Here is a 21,295-nt window from a genome sequence, read left to right on the forward strand (position 1 = left end):
AGGAACCTGTCCTTCCCTCTTCCCAGCACACAAAGAACACAGAAGTCATTTCCTATCAGGTGATAATTTGAAATTAGGCCATACTTATGTCAGAAATTCATGTGTGCTCTATCAATTATGGAAGTGCCGTAGCTGTCCTAGTAACACTTACCAGCCTTACTTCTGGATTCTTGCAATTTTAAAAATTACTATAATAGGAAGGTTTTTGTTTACTTATATGATATACTGAAGCCCTTTTCTATAAATAATAATAAATAAAATTCTTTATACACGTGCTCTGACTACAACATTTATATTTCAGTCTAAGTTTAATATTTTGCTTGGGGAAGTAATATGGGTGAAATGCATTAAAAAATTCATAGAAGAGGATCAATGGAGGAACATGAATGGGTACTTTTTTAAAAAAAAGTAGTATGATGAACTTAAAAGGAGTTGGTAATGTTCAGTGTATGAAGCAGATCAAAGAGCTTTCTAAATCGCATAATAGCTTCTTTATCTGTGAATGTCGCTGACTATTAGAGGAGCTTTTCTATTTCCAGATCCAGTTTTGTAGTGTCAAAACTCTGCTTTGAACTCAGTGTACATGTTGACTTACCTGTTAGTACTCCAAGTGTGATCTAGAAAGTTGATTTAGGATCACTAACATAAAGGCCAAGCCATTTGAAACTGAATTTATCGTGTATATAGTTGTTATATGTTTAAGAAGAATTGGCAAATCATGTGAATATGCATAAAGTTTATTGCTTGATCTGTTGGCCAGTCAGATTATTGGAAGTTTGGGAGATACTATAGGACAAAAATTACAGGTATTTTCAGATCTGTGATTTTTTTTGTTTCTTAGTTATTATTTACTGTATTTTTCTTATATTTCTTTTAATACAGACAATGAAACTGTTCTGTCATCTGTTTCCTTTTCTTCTTCAGCAGCTTTGATTCCTCCCCCATTTTTTTTAATTGTTGGATTTTAGGAGAAAGTTTCAAGAATGGTGTCATAAGCAGTAAAATATGGGGCCCGGTTTCTGGTGATCTAGATTCCTCTGATCTGTGTTGTGCTCAGCCCTCATTCTCATCTTGGGTGTGCTGCACATCCAGTATCTCTGAGGTAGACTTTGGTGATCTGTGTGTGGGTGACATGGGTAATCCCTGCCCCACTCATCTGCTGAAGACGCCAGGCAGAATTAAATTTGTATTCCGTCTTCAAGTTCTGCAGCTCTCAGCTTTGCATATCAATTCAAACAAAATCAAATTAGTTTTGTTTCTGCACTAGCTAGGGCAGTGCAGTGACTGAAAAGGTAGCATTTGCTTTTTCTGCAGGTGTTGTAGAGAAGGAAAGGCAAGTGGGACTCAGTAATGTATTGTGGAAAAGGGGTGGCTATCTGGTGCTGGTGATTTCTTAAATAAGCATGCTATGAAAGAGAAGAGCATGTATCTTGGATCTCCGTGTGTGTCACTTCTACTAACTGTTGAATAGGGATAATGCTTACCTGTCTTTTTAGGACATCACAGATCCAAGGAGCATGTTGCCTGATGTCATGCAAGACCGAGGACTGAGAACTGGGCTTGGTTAAGCTGATGTTTAAAAGAGCAGAGTAATTCTTGGATTGAGTCAGTGCAGTGCGCTGGTCCAGTGATAAAGGAGCTCCCATCATTCTAGTTCAAACAGTGGGAATCTAAATCCAGATTAATTTCTGATGGCTTGGATTTATTTTCCACCCATACTTCCTTAGAATTTGTGAACGATTTTGTAAGTAGTGGGGAAAGTCTTACAAGATCTGAAGATGAAGATAACTGTGTTTTGTTTTGAATTAGAAGATGTGTTTGAATGAGTTTTGTAGTGTGAACAGAATCTGATGTTACATGTACCAAAGTCCTTTGAGATACCTTATTGGTAAGCATATTGTTCTACCATCAGTGGAATGAAAGAAACTTTTTTTTTGTGTAGACTTAAATACTTCTTGCTCCTTAGTGCCTCTTCCCTTCCTTCCCCCTCTGCAGTAACCCCAGCTTTCTCACATAACACCATAATTCTCTCTTTTTTCCAGAGCTGTGTGGGTATTGATTGCCCAGCAGATTGCTGCCAAAAATACATATAGCAGCTTGCTTTTCCCTCAGAAGACAGTCATTTGGATTTGGTTTTACTGTGCAGATACTAATTTTCAGGAACTTTTTTTTTTTAAAGATGAGCATAAAGAATAGTAAGTGAACAATGTGATCCCATAATCTTCATTTCTGTAGGAAATTAGATTTAAGATACAACACTTGAATAGTGATAGTAACTGAACATTTACCAGTGCACAAGTCCTCTTCTTATTTGTGTTACTGAGACTGTGAATACAGAGTTTTCTTGGTAGGGTAGAGGAGACACAAAAGTTAAATGATTAAAATATACTCAACAAACCAATCATGTCAATATAACTTTTTTTATTTCCTATCTGCACTGTAATACAGATAAATGAACATTTAGTATGAATTGGGATTGCATAAGAGGAATGTTCCCTTTTTGCCTATTTTTTTTTTTTTCATTTATCTGGCAGCCTTTTTGAAATTGCGTGTCCTACAATCCTGTAGAAACACATGCTATTGCTTGCTTCTGAGGGGTGTTTTAGAGGGGGAGGCACAGGTATCTGATTTACACCCTTTTGGGGGTTTATACTTCAGAACACGGCTACTGCTTCTGTTTGATGGATTAGCAGAGCATATTGGTTGTCATGATGTTACAAAGTTACATTGTGAGTGCTATATTGGTTAATTCAAAGTGAGTATTTTAATGAGCTCTTATTTGGTGAAGCTGGAAGTATGTGCAAAGCCCACTTCTTAGGTTATATTATTAACAGATTGCTTTAAATAGAATATATATAGAAACAGCCTCTTAACTGAAACATCAAATTGCAATTGGCTGTGGGAATTTCATGCTGTGTTTTTGTATAAATGATGAAGGCTGAATAAAACTCCAGTATACTTCATGTATTTCACAGTTCTTGTTTCTTTTATAAATACAGCTTTAAAAGGTCATTACTTTAAGCATCGGTCTACTTACATACTTTTGTGCTTTCAAGTAATTGTATTAGTATACTGGCCTAATAGCTTCTGTATTGTATATACCTTAGTTTTAGTTAACAAGTCACCTGTAAAATGCATTTTAACCTATCGTTGGAATTTGTACATAGATTTTTTTTTTTTTTCTATATTCCTGTAGAATGAACATGGGTTTTATTATGATGAGAATTAGAAATAACTTCTTGAGACTCCTGGGCAATAGATACACGTATATGTAGTGGTTTTGTTGCCTCATTCTTTTCCTATAATGCCCTTTGTGGTTATATTTTATCTTTTTAAAGTATTTTTTTTCTTATTATTGCCATTAACCTTTATTTCTGTACAGATGGCTTGTAGATGCAGTTGTACCTTCTACTTTGAGGAAATGTATAATAGTAGCTCCTCTGTAGTTAATAAAACTTGTCTTAACTAGAGGTGTGAAATACTTAGATGCCTGAGGAAAGAAGGTAGCTGTGCTGATCCTGGATGTTGAGTACCCAGTGTGGGTACATGTCAAAAATTTTATTTCACAAGCTAAAAGGCGAAGGGTTTAAATGAATTTGTGAAGGAGCCATGCTGACAGTAAATAACAATGAGGATAGAAGGCAGCTTTACAGTTACAGTGTTGCCTTATGATTTGACTGTTATTTTGGCCACTACTCCTCCTGCCCCATAGCTGTTTTGTCTAAAGACTTTCATTTGTGTTTGTGAAATGGATGCATCACCATTGCTATTGGGTTTGTTCCCACCATTCCTAGAAGTGAGGAATGATATCATGTGGTTAATAGGGTTATTTACAACTGGTTTATATCAGTAGATCTGAATAGTGATGTTGAAATGTGTCGGGTTTCTCTCTTTTTTTTTTTCATTATTTTTTTTTGTTGGTCAGAGAAGGAAGGAAGCATGGGTAGGGAGAAAAAAAAAAGGATGCAGGAAGAAGTGATTGGCGAAGGAATGTGCGTATACTACAGTCTTAGAAGGAGCTGTAAAGCAGAAGTAGGGATTCATGGCTGAGCAGAATCAACTGCCATATCAGTGGACAAAAGAAGTGGCAGAGATTTCTGAGTTTTGGACTATCTGAGAAATGCATCTGAGCTTACGAGGATTTGGTGTTCCTAGAGCTTTGTAAGAGTTCTGAAAACTATATTTTGACTCAATAATAATGAATTATTTCAATTTTAGGTGTTTTTTTTTAAATCTGTTAAGCCTTTATTTCCTGGGACTGCCAACAATGGTACAGAACTATGGGCACTTAGTTTTATAATTAAAACTTCTCTGAGTCTTACATAAATTTTAAGTAAAAGTCATGATTGGTATATTGCACCACTGGAGCAATGAAATAAAAAAAAGCTTTACAGTGAATCTGAATGCAAGTTACTCACCATTTCTGTTGGTTATGCTTAGTCCCTTCAGCACTGTTAAAAGCATGTTAATGGACCTCAGCATAAATGAGAATCATACTCAAAAATAGCAGTTTCAGTACACACTGTTGCCATGGATGTATTGAGTTGTATTGAGTGAGTTACTAGTTACAGATGACTTGAGATGTAATGCACTGTGAGCATCAGCAATGTAGTTATTAGATCATGATCACAAATGTGGGAGTGAACTTTGCTACATTTGACAAGACAGCAATGTTTTATAATGTGTTAGTATCGCGTGCATGTGCGCACGTGTATATATATGTTTAATCTTGGCATGATATGAATAGAAAGGTCAACACAAAATAGAAATTAAAAGTTCCTTTGAGGTAATTTCAGGTTGAAGGGAATATGAAAGAAAAAAAATCATTGATCTCTGAATTTATTTTCAGGGATGCACAGTAATCCAGCTCTACGTAACAGGATTTGAGAAATAGTAACTGTTTGCTGTCTATAATTGTATTTGTTTAAAATATGTGTGTGGAAGATTTTAGAACACAGTAATGTTACATAGCTATCAAATGAGTAAAAATGACCACAGCAGTGTTGGAAGAAGGGTGTATCCATGTGTGTTGATAAAGGCAGCTTTGGGAGCTGATTGACTGCTCTTCAGTAGAGAGTGACTGTAGACTTTCAGACTTTTTTTCTGTACAGATTGTCAGATTGTCCTTTCTCTAAAGAGCAGCTGAGTGTATAAATTGTATCACTTCTAGCAGCTTCTTTCCCCAGTGGGTACAACACAGAATTGATGGGCTAGTAAATGGTAGCAAAGCAGTTTCCCTCTTTGCCCGTTGTCCTTTTCATCTGTCCCGTTCTGGTTGTGTGTCAATTCTGGCTTTATGGTCAGGTACGGATTTTGCGTACCTGCAAGTGTTGGCCCCTCGTGGGTTTTATAAAAAGCACAGTTCCTTGGCAGTTGTAGGCATTATTTAGTGATTCTAGAGGACCTTAGTCAGTTTTTCCCTTATTTCCCAAATCTAAAAAAACATCTGAAACAATGATCAGTATATCTGGGATTCATTCTTGTTTCTACCCTACATTAGAAAGAAGAAAATCTTCTACTGAAGTATTAGAATACAGGATTAATCCACTCTGAGATACATAGTGTGTGACTTCAAACAATTTTATTCTTCAAATCTGTTAAACGTTAACTTCTAATAGTCAAACCCTTGTTTCTTAAATACAGAAACATAAAAAGTAATCTCATAAACCCATTTATTCTATATGTTTTACTTCAGTTTGTATTTGAACAAAGTTATATAACAGTTTCAGTTTGGTATGTTAAAGGTATTTTTTTAAAAAAACACATTGTTACATTGGTGACATTACATGGAATCCATGCACAGATGCAGAAACATGATTTCATATTAAATTTATATTTAATACACTGTGCATTTTTTTAATGTGGTTTACAATATTTTGAACTTGGAAATTGTATCAAGCAAGTATTACAAAACATTAGATTTATAAAACACTAAATTTTGAAGTGAGCTCTATGAGCATTTGAGTAAGCTCAGGAAAGGATTTTCTCTTTTTCCAACTGCGTTCCTCTGGAAAAACTTGCATGGAAGGCAGCACTGCAGTGTAAACCTATCTATTTGTTCTTCCATAGAGCTGGGGATGGATACTTTTCAAGGCAGTCGAAAATAGTTATGTAAGAAGGACACATAGTTCCCGTCTCCAGGTGCTGAGGGTCCTGCCTCTGCAGTGTGCCGAGGGAAGTACCGGCTTTTTGGCAAGGCTGGGTTTTGAGTCAAGAAATAAATCAATTTCTTTCTCCTTGAAATAGTGAAAAGGGTAGGCAATGGAATTTATTTTCTACTGTAAACTGTTACAAAGCAGGTATCCTTTCAGTTTGGCTGCTTGCTCTTATTTACTGGAGGACAAAGGTTGATAACACTGCTATAATTTTTCTTGTCTCCCTGTTACTTTTGACTGTGATACTTTCTATGATGCTTCTTTGAAGTTGCTGCTCTTTTCACTGCTTTACTACTGCTCTGGCATGTGTGAATGTCTCCTTATGGAAACTTGGCTGGAGACAAAAGTGAAAATAATAGCTTTAAAATGGCATGGGGAAAAGTCAAGGGGAAAGATGCAAATATGAGCAGAATAATTCAGGAGACTGTCTTCTGCTTTAGATACTGTCCATCTCTGTTCAGTTGATTGGAAAAAAAGACAAACCAATGCAACACTGAAATAGTTCATCTTTTGTCAGCATTCATGGGTAGTGAGCTGGTACAAAGTGTTGTATTACACAGAAATAGCCTGCCATGCCCCAGTCTACTCTTTGGTTAATTTACATTGATGAGTAGTAGGAACATCAGCAAATTATGGGAAATAAAACTGAAGGATACTTGGTCATCTTGACCTTTTGGTGTAGGAAAAGGATTAGCAGCGGCTGTACCTTGTTTATATTTGTTACATTTAATCTCTTGCTGCTGTTTATAGTATTTTGTATACTAAATGGATTTATGGTGAGTTTTAATGGGATTTTCTAATCCTGAACTGTTTCCTAGACAAGGTATTTTTGAAAAATACATTATTATTTGAGTTTCTAATAGATTAGAATTTTAAAATACTTTTTTTTTTCTGGTTGCATTGCATGGCTGCTAGTTTAATTCATTAATAGAGCAATTCACGTTAACAGGTTTAATTTGGGGCCTAATCCAAAGTCCTTGCTGTTGCAGGCATTTTCAAGTGTGTGACACAGACATTGCTACTGCTGTGTCACAAAATTTTATAATGCCTGCCCTTCTTTTTATTTAGCACACACTAGGTAGAAAGAGCTGCATACTTTGTCTTTGGACAGAATGAATAGCTGTTTGAGAGTCAATGGAGTGCTCAGGAATGGAGAGTGAAGCCTGCTTTCATTCAGTCAGTATGGACATACTCTGTCCATGTAGATTGCAGGTGCTGCTGTTAAAGTGTGTCCTGAGAGGTCTGGAGGACTGCCTTTGTGGAAGGATTGTGCCAGTGCAGGATTTAGTCTTTTTACTTACATTAATTCTTAAAAAATAATACAAACGCCTGTTAGTGTGAAACTTGACTGAAAGTTGCCGCTTAATTTGATTCGCCAAGGAGGAGCCATTAAGAAGTGACAGAATTCTTGGGCGCCTGGTAAATTACCATTATTCCAAGCATTTAATTACTTGAGTGAAGAAACCCCACTTTTCTCCCTTGTGAATATTTAGCTGATCAGATAAGATAATTCATATTGTATAACTGATGTGTGTCCTGAAATTTTCTACCTGTTTCCCTTCTTGTTTAAGTATACTGCTTCCTGTTACTGTAACGCCCTGCTATAGTATTTTTTGTTGTAGTTTTTATTCTTGCCAAGTTGGGACCCGAATACATCCCCTGTCTGTAGTCTCTCTGAATCTCCCATCTGATAGTTCCAGAGTGTAGACAAGCTAGGAAGTTAAGATACCAGCAGTGAAATCTGGGTTTGCATTGAAGATAATGCCTAGTTCAACTAATCTAGCAATAATAAAGTGCCTTAAAATGGCTGCAAATGTATTCCTGCCTACTCAAAGACATCTCGCTGGTAGCACATTATAGAGTATCTGTAGTGTAGTTAAGAGCTGGATCCTTGCCAGTAGATGGAAGCATTTTTTAACATCTCTTTATGCTTTGAGCTTTTTCCACATTTTTTTAACATAGTATCAAAATTGCTTCTTTTTCAGTCTCTTTCCTTTTATTATAGGCTATTCCAGTTTGTGCTAGTTCAGATTACTTCCATTTGATGTTGTAAACATTTTTACATTCTTTTTAGTGGAAGATATTTCTAATTTTATATTTTTAGAGCTCTTTTCTTCTGTTCTTCATCCTCTCTTTATTCTGGGCACGTCTCTGCGTGTCAAATTTCTCTTCAATTTCTGTTTTACGTTTGCAGTAATTGGCAGTCGCCCTCTTGGAGCTCCTGAGGGAAACCATACACGTAGGGTATAACCAAAGCAGCACCTGAGTGATACCACTGTAGGGCAGGAGACGGAAGAGTTCAGCCAACCATCAGCAGAAGAGATAAGAAACTGTGAAATGCTCAAAGCAGGCAAGCTGGAACATCAGAGTCACTGGGCTGCCTTCATTTGTAGTGATCTTAGGTCTCAGTAGGCACATAATTTTTAGGTGGAAGTGTATGTGTTTTTTCAAGTGTGACAGAACCTTTTTTTAGCAGTGTGTATGATTTGTGGAAAACCTAATAATCACCACGTTATAGCTCATTGTGAATATTTTTGTGTCTCCTTTGTAGCTTTCTTTTTGTACCTGATTTTTATTTTAGTATGGTTCTCTTACATTAGCTTCTTATTGGAAAAAGAATTTGACTCTGTTGTGAACCTGATAATTTTTTCAGGAAACCCAAACCTTATAATTTACTTTCTAAAATTGCTTTTTGTTTAATTATATTACTTCCATATCTTTAAGCATGCTTTGATTTTTACATTGGTCTTTGCGAGAGTAAATGTTGAACTGTAAACAGAAAGCTCTAGGACCTCCAGGTAATATCTCTTCAAAGCCTTCTTTAGAAACTGGTAGCGATTGATTGGATCTGTGTTCTCTGTGTTGAATGGTAACAGACAAAAAAGTTATTACCTGGGAGGAATGGAACAAGGAAGGTGGATCAGAATAAAAACAATGAATAATAAAGCTGTACTGTTGCCCTGAACACTTACCTAGAAGGTTTGTTGGCTAGAGCGCTGGTAACAGCACAGCACGTTTCAGCTGTAGGTTGCTAGGTCTGATCCATTTCTGATCAGTAAAGACTGAACTTTGTGGTTAATGTATGACTGACTGGTTTATGTGAAATGTGTTTGATGTTCATGATGCAGTTGTCAGGCCTTATCATAAATCACAAACAGAATTGTCATTGATTTATCTGTCTTTTCAAAGGGGTCATGAAAACTGAATCATTTTCCTCCACTTGCAGGCCAGGAGGGGACGTGGTGGTGGTGTAGATAACCTTGCCCCACTGCCACGTGTACTTCACATCCTTTGAAAAAGCTTATCATTCTGATGCCTTCAGTGGAATTAAGTTTCCCTCACCTCCATTTCTGCATGCAAATGAAGCCTCTCTGAAAAACTTTGTAATATAGTAATTTCTATTTCCCAAATATCCAAACCTTATCTTAGCTTATAGAGGTAGAAGTATCTTACTTGAATACAGGAACAGTTCTGTTGGCATACAAAGCTGTGGGATTTTATTCTGACTTTGGAAATAGTACTACTAAGAGTGCTACTGTCCAGTTCATTAGTTTCCTGGAATTATTACTGTAGCTTATTTCTGAAAAGAATAATAAACAACCCTGGGAAAATTTTAGTATAACACTGCATATTGCTTTCATGCATGGAGAACTGTTTGGTGTTTTGATTTTTTGTTTTATGTTTTTTTGTTGTTGTTGTGGGGGTTTTTTGGCTCATAATTTTGCTGGAGTTTTAAGATTTTTTTTTTTCTAACATATGCTGCTGCTTCATCAGAGCACCAATAAATATTTCAGCTATCTAACAGGTCAAATACTGGCACCAGCAAACCTTAAAACATGAATTTAACTTTTCTCACTCCCTGTTCTTGTTGCACTGTTTGTCATAAACTAGTTAGTCTCTTTCTTTTGCTCATGACTCTGGTGGATTTCTAAGCTATGTTGACTGTTAAGATGCAGCCTGTGAAAATGAGCGCCTGACCTGTAGAAATGCTGTTGTTGGGAGAACAAGACAGTTCCTTCTGAAGAGAGAGAAGATGCCTTTAGGAATGAAGGGAGCCTAAGACTATAGGGGGAATAATTTGAAGACAAAACCAGTTGTATAGTGGTAACAAGATCAGTGGGAAGCTGATGAATACAGTTTACAGAATTCAGAGGGCCATGAATTTTTGTTGAGTATCAAAGCTACTAGCTCTTTAATTGTAGTGTAATATAATTAACTTCAGAGGCTCGTTTTATAGATTAAGCATACAGTCAAGGTCATCAGAAATACAAGGACATTTGGATTTGCTGCATCACTTTGTGGGTTTACAGTTAGATGAAGAAGAATAGTAGGTAGGTAGCAGTGTGGGGTTTATTAGCAGCTTTTTTCATGAGAATATTGGAGTGCAATAGTGGCATAGTGCATAGACCCCTGAATTTAAAGCTCTAAGTGTTACCCAAATAATTTGAAGGCTTGCAGCATTTGCCAAATGTGCCTGTGCTAGCTGCAGTCGTACGTTGAAAAAACATGCTTTGTGGCAGAATTACCAATCATAAAATACATGTTTATTTTTTCTTTCTAGGATCAAGTAGAACACACTGATTCAGCAGAACTGGCTGGTTGTGCTGCAGTCATCATGAGTAGGCACAGGGTCATTCGTTTCTTAACATATGTATAAAAGGAAAAGGTAAGAGACAAGTTCTGTTTTAGAATATAATGATTCAGGGGTATATACTTGTAATGCATGTATTTTATGGATGCTTATGGATATATATTTATATTCATATACCTCTATATAGAAGTGTATAGAGATATATATAGAAGATGATGGAGGATTTTTAGCATTTTGTTGTTTTGGTTTTTATTGAGAGTAATTGCCTTGTTTTAGAGCAAAGATGTGTCTTATTTTGTTTGGGGGAGTGTAGAAGCAGGCAAAGTCTTTCTTCCTCAGTCTGTGCTGTAGGCAGAGCTCAGCAGTTAAAAACACAGCTATGGCTGAACTCTGAACAAGCTGTTCATTACAGCAAAGTTGCTTGACTCCTTCCGCCCAGGGGCAAATAATACAAAGATCATCAAAGGGAGCTGGAACAGTGTATGTGGACTTGACCATTGTTTCGCAGAGTTGAAGCAAGTCCTCAAAAGCGCTAGATCTGATAAATTAATTTGTCCAGTTGATATGTAATTAAATTTTGTCATGCTATGGGAAAATGACATATTCTGGACATCTGATTATTATCAGGATGAATGAGCAATGTTTGGTTTCAGTTTGATTGTGCCCCTTGTGACTTTCATCTTAGGAGGCTTTCATATATATTTTTGGTGAGGACTATAATAAACTACTTGAGTATTTTGTTTAGTAAGAGTTTACTGAAATGCATATGTTCAGGTTCATATTGAAAGTGTAGTCTACATGGGACAGCACGATATAAAGTCCTGAAATCTTATATTCTGGTTCTTTACATACTCTCTGGTTTTTTAGGCATTTCCTATGAGGCTAGTTGTATGCTGGTATTATTTCCTTTGGTACATTTTTTATTATAGCATTTTAATGTGATTGTGTGCTGGTCATCTACCCTTTGAGTCACGGATATTTGAAAGACTTAAGACTGTCGGTTCCAGTGGTGAAAAAATCTTGAGGTTAATTTAGGATGTGCAGTGCAGAAGATCATGGGTTACATAATTCCTTATCGTAGAGACCAAAACAAGTAAGAGGCTTGCTGCTTTGCAGGTATAATGCAAGGCCTATCTCTTTGTACAGTTCATTTCCCAAGAGGAAGCTGGCACGTGGGATATCTAAGCTGTCTTGAGAGGCAGTATCCAAGGTTCAGACTATCATCTAATTTTAAGGAAGGATTTTCTGTCCTCTACTTCTGTCTCCTTCCATCCTCACTAATCAGTTAAAGTTTGTCTTATGTCTAAATACTACGATGACTAGGATAGTAATTCTGGATACGTATGACACAGACATTCTGGTACATGCACCTTTATGTTTAGATGTTAGGGGAGAAAAGAGCATGTAAGCTTGGTAAAAAGTAAGTTCTTATGTTTTAGAGATGAAGATATTGGTAAGTCCATGTTGTTGTAGAAGAAATTGATAAGTAAACCACAGAGTTTCTGAATTATGTGTGATTTGGGATCCAACAGGAGCTTGAAGATAATCCGATTGACAGGCAGCATATTTTTATTGGCTTTTTGCCATGAAACACAGAAGATGACTCTGCAATAGGTAACAAGTGATCTTGGGTTCTGGACTTCCTGTACCAGTGGATGGTAGCCATTGTATTCTTTTTGGGTTTGGATACAGAATTAAAACAAATAATAATTTTGCTATTTAATTATTTTGTCCCCCCTAAAATTAGTCTTTTCTGCCAAATCTTTGCATGGAGGACTGCATTTTTGAAAAAAAATCTTATGCTTTTCACTCACTGGTGATTCACATCTCCTTTTCCTTGCACTGCCACAATATCCTCTTTAGATTGTTCATCCTAATATATATACTGCTTTAGAAATTGTCTTCTTTTTGGCAGCATACAACTGGAATTGCCATTGAAATTTCTTCCTGATTTGCTCTTATTTTTATTCTCATTTTTCCAGAGAAGTTGTGTGTTTGCTCGTCAGCTTCTCTGCATGCCATGGCTTAGAATAGTTGAGCAATACTAAAGAGTTTCATGACTAACAAGGATCCTTTAAAAATGTAATTTCAACCTTTATACTAGAAGGAAGTTTGGGACTAGAATAATTCTAAAGCTTTTATAGTGGTACCTGTGAGTTACAATCAAAGTTCCCAAAGACCTGTAAAGGAATATGTTTCTTTTTATTTATGTTGGATATTTCATAGGAATATTCAGAACAAAATTAAATTTTAAACCATGGGGAAAACATACCTTATTATTATAGCATGCTGTAAGTTAGAGCATTTTGTGTTTCTGTTTTGATCTTGAGTTGCTGTCTGTGCAGAGTTGAGGTATTAGTTCTTCAAATGGCAAAAATACAAGTTGCTGACAATGTATTGGTCAAGAAGCATTGTGGGTATCTGTTAGGAACATGAGTTCTCATCCTTCTTTTCTGTCAGGAAGAAGGCAATAAGGACTTCTGTGGGTTTGGCAGAGTGTTTTGCCCTTGGACAGAAACTTATGGAGAAGTTTGGGAGGGTTGTTGTGTTCTTTTATATTATAAAAATAATGAAAATAATGATTATTTTAGATACTGGGCCTGAAGATTTGCAGCTGACCTTTTCTGAGAAATACCTACTTGCATAGACAATGAGATCTCATTTAGAGTGGCTGTCAGCTTAGCAATTGTGAGTTTAAAAATAAAAAATTCTCCATATATCCTGGTACATCAGTAAGTGAAATAACAATAATGATATAAAAGGTATTTTCTCTCTTCAGTTTGGACTATGAGCATCCATCAGTCTGGATTTTGGCCCATTGTACATTTGTGTGCCAGTACTTGAGCTTCAGAATTCATATGGTTACGTGTATTTGTATACACATAGTTCTCACTACTTAGAATTTTTAAAAATATAGAAAAAAAATCCCTGTCATATTAGGCCAAATTTAAACTTACAAATATTGGATATTCAATATTAGATAATACTGATGTTAATAAAGTAATATTTGCACAGAGACGATATGAAGTATTAACGACATAGGGATTGTAAGGGAGTGGGAACAAAATTCTAAGTCTTCGTTATATGACTTTGTTATTATTAAATTTGTGGTCTCCTAAGTCTGAATATTTGTCTTTTTCTACTGTTATAAAAGCACACTTAATACAAAATTTAAAAGCCAAACCCTGACTAAAGTCAATAAAAATGGTTGTATTTATTATGAACTTCTAACACTGCTTTCTTTGGTTAGGCATTTCTTGTTCCTGATTTGTATGACGATGAAAAGCTAGCTAATACAGGGCTACATTTAGGAAATGTTACAGGCAAATGTGACTTCTACTTACTCCAATGTCCATAACTTTGAGTTAGTTCTGAAGTAATTTTATCAGACTTTCAGTCGGGTTTTGAAGTTTTATGAATGGTCAGGTCTGAATTTTTCTAAACATTTTTAAGTTACACAGAATTAAAATGCAGTCATCCAAAGAGTTACTTAAAAACGTGTTTTCAGCAACTGTATAATCAGCGTAGTATTTCTTCCCCATCAACTTGCTTGTCAGTAATAATTATCTTCTCTAAAATAAGCAAAACAAACAAAAATATCAATGCTTGTAGCCTGTTTCTTTGGGGCCACCTGTATTGCGGAACTTGTGTCCATGTCCTAGTGAATGCCTTGACTGGGTGCCCTTTTTCACTGTGGAGGTGCATGGAAATCTGAGTGCGGTGGCTTCAGACAGTGTCACAGTTTAACTCCTGAACACAAAAATTTTGTATGCTACTTTTCAGTCTTGCAGTGCTTCACTGACAAATATTCTTTGCATCATTGACCTTAGTAGTAGGACTTTGCCTAGGAATAATTATTCACATCTTCATCAATTGTTTGCTAGACTGGAACGTTACTATTATCATGTAAATTAAATACATTATAAATGGATGTGAAATAATATTATGGTATTTTGTACAAAACAGTTTTTCTTCAGTGAGTTAATTTTGGTTGACATTTAGAACTCTGAACAGAAGAAAAATTCAAGGGACATATTCATTGGGACAGATTCTAATTCACTTTTCAATATTTGATACTTACTGAGCTGGTAAAGATGTTTCCTATTAGGGAGTTGAAATGAGGTGAAGAGAACCTCCACACTCTCACAGTTTGGATGTAATTTGAATTTATTTAGTATTTGTATGCCTAAGGAGAAGCATCTGGTTTTTAAAACCATTTTGGTTTAACTGAAATGTGTGAACTAAATTTAGCTGTTTTGGTTAAAATGGTATGAAAGATTTTTAATACAGTGACTTGGTGGACAGATTGGATAAGTGAGGAAGACTTTACAGTAGGTACTAAGGGATCAAAGCATATGGTCTGTCACAGTTAGAGGTCAGAACCTCACTTTTGGTAGAGAATGTAATGTACTGAGCTTTTTAGACTTCTGAAATGCAACCTTTGATCAACGTGGCCAGCTTTTCCATTGCTCGTGTTATGAACGGTGCATCTGTGTACAGTAAATGATATGGCCAGTCATCTGTTTTCCTTGCAGAAGGAGTTAACCTAAAATCCCAGAACAGAGGACAAATCTGGGAGTCTGTAGGGTGACAAGTCTAGTTTAATCTCTGGATTTCTTTGCAAAATGGTCTTTTTTTTGGGTGACGCTTATTGCAATTTTGAAGTTGCTGTTACACTAATTTTCTTTTGTATCTATTTGGCTTTTGTACATATCTTTAAAACATGATTTAATCTGATTATATTTAATTGCAATGTATTTATTTGTAACATGATCATCTTTTAAAAACACCACATGTCAAATTTGAGGTCAGCCTTAAAAACTTGGACATTTTATGGTATTTTAATGCACCATCTTTTTGTACCAATAACCTAATTCTAGCTGTTGCTCACAATAAATACAAAACTGTATTTAATGTTGTAGTAATTGAAATAAAACTTGTTGATGTTTTCCTCAAATCTAGATACTATGTTGGTAATGTTAAAGTATATTTTTAAATTGGAAACTTCCTCTGATGTGTTTCTTGTGTCTGTTGTATCTCTAGTGTAAAAGAGCAGGTTTTTAATTGAGCTGGAGTCTGGCTGTCAGGTCTAACACTGTTTCTTACTGCAAAACAAGGTTCTCACTCTCTCCTCCTCCATTTCCTTATTTCACAACATTGAAAGCCAACTCTGAAGAGAACAAGGCTGTTCTGGATGATGTTCAGAGAACAGATCAAATCAAGGTCTCTCTTTATGGTATATAGGTTATGGCACACATTTCTCAGTGAAAATGTCTTCACTGGGAGTGAATGTTTTTAAAAAATTAATCAGGGTGTCTTGTTGATATAAGCCTTTGGTTGCAAGAAGACCATATTCCTACTGTTAGGGCAAAAATGTTATTTATTACGTGAAGTTGTAGCAAGTTATTTAATGACTTAGGGTTGTTTGTTGGGTTTGTTTTTTTTTAATTTCTCCCTTGTCATCTTCCTTGCTAGCCTGAAAGAACTATCTTTTGATGAGACTGTTTACTTCTGTGCGTTTTGCTAGAGTTTCAGTGCCTTCCTTGCAGTGAAACAAATAATAAAGCAGGCATTTTAAGGGCTAGCATAATTCAAGTAATGCCCATTAAGTCCTTTAACAACTTTTACAACTATGAATCTTTGAAGCACCTCTCGGAACCGAGGAGGGATACAGAATACTGCTAACCTAGTATACATTAAAAAAATCAGAACCACAGAGAGGTTAAACTACTTGTTCAAAGCCACAAGCACTAACTGGTTGTAGCATGGAACTGAAATCTGGATCTTCAGAACGTTAGTTGGCTTTCTGGTTCTCTAGACTTTTATTTTCTGACTGGTGTTGGAACTGTTCTGCTCTTACCGTTGTGGTGATCCTGATGGTTAGACAGATTAATGTGGGACACTGGAGGTAATAAAATCCAAAACAAGTTTGGGGAGGTTGTTAATCTGAATTAAGCAAGTTTAAGCACACAAATAATTTTTATTCCTGGAAAATACTTTTTATTTACGCATGTAATGTATGTAAAATTTGATTTAAAAAGGACTTTTTTTCCCCATAAATAAGGGCAATATGTAGTGGAATACTGCTGACTGAAGGTTAAATATCTGATTGTAATTTGTTCTCTGGCAGGTTCAGACAGGAATCTGGTGGTCTTTCCCTGACAAATGGAGAACTATTTCCAAGCAGAGGCATATAACCTCGATAAGGTTTTAGATGAATTTGAGCAAAACGAAGGTGAGTCGTTTTGAACGAGATCATGGATGCACATTAGATGTATTTTACAGAGAACAACACTGTAGAGGGAGAGATCTGTGATACCCTTTTTCGTTTTGAGTTGCAAATTAATCTCAGAAGCTGCAAAAACCATCTGTTAATTTTGCATGGTGTGCCTTCAGTATTTGTTAGTAGTATTATCTTTTGTTTCCATTTCTCTTGTTTACTCTTTTCAAAAATTTCTCACTCTTTTAATAGCAAATCTTCTATACACTTTTTATAGAAAGGTTTTGTGAAGCTTAATCGCAGTGGCAGTATTGAAATTTATTTTAAACAAATCAGGCAAAACTTATTTTAAGCTTTTTTTGCAGTTTCAGGAGACTCAAGCATAGAAATGTTTTATTAGGCCACGTAAATCATATAATGAAAGTTATATTTGAAGTATCAACTTTTTTGTTTAATTGCTACTTCTGTGCTGTCAAGGAATTTCAACATTTATGGGAGTGGGATTCTTTTAGGCTTTTCTAGCTGTCTAAAGTATATTAATAGTTTAAAGTTGCATGTGCAAATTCAACCTGATACTAATTGGTGTAGTTCTAAATTTCTCGAGTTACAGAAACATTATGTAGTTACACTACTAATAGTTCATCAGGAATGTTAGTTATGGCAGATGTGTTTTACTGTTGTGCCCATATTTGAACATTTCTGCATTTATATTTGGGGCATTCTAATGCAACAGTTCATAGAACCTGTAGCTTTAATAGGACAATAAGTTCTCTTACTTATAACACTTTTTCAGATGCCGCTGTTTCACCTACACTATTGGGTGCAAAGTGGAATCAGATTCTAGATCCACCTTCTCGTCGTCTGTCGTTTAACCCAACCGTGGCCAATGTGAATGAAGCTACAACTCCTAATGAATGTCAACAGAGATTAAAGTCTTTCTCCTTGTCTCATTCAGTGACTACACCGACAGGAGGAGGGGATCACTGTGCTAATGGAAAGGATTTTAGCATAAGCCCAGAGACCCCAGTCATGTGGATTGATGATCAGGCAGCAGCAGACGATCAGTTGATTAAAAGAAATACTAATCGGGATGATCAGTGTAACACTGTGGAAACAGGAGAAAAGAAATGTGGAAATACACCTTGCTTGCCGGAGGAGAAAAATGTATTAGTGGTGGCAGTCATGCATAACTGTGACAGAAGAACACTACAAAGTAGCGATTTGCTGGATTGTAAGAACTACAACAGTCAGTCCCTAATGGACACTATTAGCTTTACACTGGATAATGAAAACCCACAGAGTGATCAGTTTAGTGTTACTGTAAATGGATCCACAGAAAAAGATACAGATACAGAAAAGCAAGTAAATAGGCTGTGCAGTGAAGAAGACTCTCTAAGTCATTTGATTAATGCTTCACCAGAAAGCCTGACCGTTGCGTGCCCCTCCTCTCGATTAAAGGATGATTTTAATATGAGTAAAGATTCACTATTTTCAGAGGCTACAACTGCGGGGATTAATGAAGTGACTCTCTTACAGAGACCCGTTGATGGTACTGTTAAAATGCAAGAAAATTGTGTATCAGTTGAAAATTTTGCTAGTAAAGCCATTCCTCAGAGAACGGATCTAGATGCTAAAAACTCTTCTTCTGGTTCAAGTAATGGAAGCTTAATTGCAGAACAGGAAACAACCCAACAGTTACAGTCTAGGCTATCTGGGCTCACTGAAGCTTGTCAACCTAATGTGGCTGGAAGTGGCAATTACAAGGAACGTGTTGCAGAACATTTTGCCCCTGAGGATGTTAGTGCCACTGAAAGCAAAGTCATTGAATGTGATAAAAATCTTGGCACAACAGAATTGCTCAGCATGGCAGAGTGTTACCCTGAATCTCAGGAGATGACTAATTGGGAACTGACGAAGTTGAGTAAGATGAATAATAAGCAAACTCTGGGAGAGAATGAAAGACTTTTGCAGACGAAACAGCCTGATGAGACATGTAGTAATAGTAAAGAAGGTGGAGATGGGATGATGGAGGCAGGTATAAACTTAAAAGGGACTGGTATAGATGAGCTTGAAGGATCCAGTCTCTCTGATGTGATGGCTACATCAGCGGCAAGCTCGCTGTCTAATGGTTGTGATTCCTATGGAATGCAGAACCCAGTTGTTACTCATGTTCCAAAGACTTTACCCTCCAAGGAAGACTCGGTAACAGAGGAAAAGGAGATAGAGGAGAGCAAGTCAGAATGTTATGCTAATGTTTATGAACAGAGAGGAAATGAGACCGCAGAAGGGAGCGGTCTTATTTTAAACAGCACTGGTGACCACATAAAGAAAAATTATTTACATAATCTTTGTAGTCAGGTTTCATCCATGCAAGGGCAAACTTCACCAAAACCAGTGACTAATTTGCAATCTATCAGTGTTCCTTTTGGTGGTGCAAGACCTAAACAACCTACAAATCTTAAACTGCAGATCCCGAAGCCATTATCAGACCACTTACAAAATGATCTTGTTCCCCCAAATTGTGGAGGTAATAGTAAAAACAAAAATGTCTTTGTTAAGACACAGTTAGGGGACACAGCAGATGCGTTTCCTGGTGAAACATCTTCAAATGCCTCTGTTACTGATACTAATGGTGAACATTTGGAAGAGTATGAATCTGGAGTCTCTAGTAGTTCGTGCCTTGCAGTAGCCCCAGATAGTCCAGACAATGATCTCAGAGCTGGTCAGTTTGGAGCTCCAGCCAGAAAACCTTTTACGACTTTGGGTGAGGTGGCTCCAGTTTGGGTTCCAGATTCTCAAGCACCAAACTGTATGAAATGTGAGGCCAGATTTACATTCACCAAAAGAAGGCATCATTGCAGAGCTTGTGGGAAGGTAAGTTTGTGTTTTGTGAGTAAGCTCAAAGCAGCCTCTTTCTCCTGATACCGTGCAAAATCAAATTGGAGGACTTTCTAAGACACTGGCTGTAATTACCTGTGACATCTCTTCCTAAAAAGCCATGTTTGATTTGTGAAGGAAACAAAGGAGTTTCTAAGCTCTAATCTATTTAGGGTTCTAAAAGAAAATAATTAACGGTAACAATTTTTAGCCTGTATGAGCAGTGTATTTGTTGATTGCAACCATCAACATAATTGGATTCATGTCGAACTGCTATAAAACGGCTAAGTGCAGGAAACTAGTTTGCAGAAATTAGTGCATCAATAATGCCATTAAAGATACTGAAACATATTGATGTGAATTGGAAGTGTGCTGTTGAATTGCTGGCATTCCTGCTGGTTTAGATGGCTGAGCAGCTCTGTTCTCTTAAGTCTTCTTTACTAACTTCTCATGTTGCTTACATTATTTTGAAGAACATACGTTTGCTCCTGGAAAAAAATATGGTAAATTATCTGTAACCTGATCTTTGTACATGTGGTGAGAACTTTTATAGTGAAGACAACTAAAACATAATATCTGTATCATTTTATGTTGTGTAAGAGGTATTTTATTGTTGGCTTTTTTTTTAACTTCTATGTATCTGTCATTTAGGTCAACACAAATTGTTATGTGGCAAGTTTACAGTAAATGATTACCTTGTTACTGAATGATTATCATCTTACTGAAATATGAGTCAGTGGCACATGGGAAGACTTAGGAAAAAATATGATAATTCACAAGTGGTAAACACTTGTCAAGTAGATATTCATGAATATTTTTAAGATTAAAAGAAATGCTAAACTCTATTAAAACCTGGAGTAAAATTAACTTCATTTAGGGCCTATCCAAAGGTGTGTGAAATTGATTGAAAGACCTCCTGACTGCTATGGCTGATACCTTTTGCTACCAGAAGAGTGCAGGGAAGCAGAATGACCAGAACAAGGGACCTAAAAGAAGCAAACATATCTGGAAAGCTCAAATCCTTATGCCACCTGTTTCTGGAAGCAGCCTAGCAGAAAACCCAGGCAAGGTCCTCTGTAATGGACAACATGTGTGTCCCATTTGTCCCTTTAGTAAACCAAAATGCATAGCACTCAGCCTCTTCACTACACCACCAGATAAGTAGATTTAATTCAAATTTGATTTTGAGACATGCTGAAAAATCTTTCCGGACCCTTTTAAAAGCCAAGCAGGTGTTCGTTGTGCAGTGGTTCAGGACTTTCAGTTGCTTGCTTCCGCCCATCCTCTTGTTGGCTGGTTGCAGTGGAGGTCCTGATATGAAATTTGTAACCACAGGTGATCAATAAGCACCATATGAGGTGCATCCCTACTTTTTGTGTACCTTCTGGTTAATATCCGAAGGGTTCAAAGATTTTTCTCATTGCAGCTAAGGAGAATCTGTAAGAGACGTAA

At 36.5% G+C, this 21,295-nt stretch overlaps 1 protein-coding gene across 2 annotated transcripts in view; it reads left to right on the forward strand.

Moving 5' to 3' along the window:
* Window positions 1-21,295, forward strand: part of ZFYVE9 (zinc finger FYVE-type containing 9) — a 61,930-nt gene that overhangs the window by 6,682 nt on the left and 33,953 nt on the right. For both annotated transcript variants that reach the window (XM_040611351.1, XM_040611350.1), the window contains exons 2-4: window positions 10,717-10,821; window positions 16,877-16,981; window positions 17,760-19,840. In XM_040611351.1, the coding sequence (XP_040467285.1) occupies window positions 16,912-16,981; window positions 17,760-19,840 (2,151 nt within the window). In that variant the 5' untranslated portion in view covers window positions 10,717-10,821; window positions 16,877-16,911. The remainder of the gene's footprint in view (window positions 1-10,716; window positions 10,822-16,876; window positions 16,982-17,759; window positions 19,841-21,295) is intronic.

Source organism: Falco naumanni, chromosome 11 (assembly GCF_017639655.2).
Source record: "Falco naumanni isolate bFalNau1 chromosome 11, bFalNau1.pat, whole genome shotgun sequence".
Classification (NCBI taxonomy): Eukaryota; Metazoa; Chordata; class Aves; order Falconiformes; family Falconidae; genus Falco; species Falco naumanni.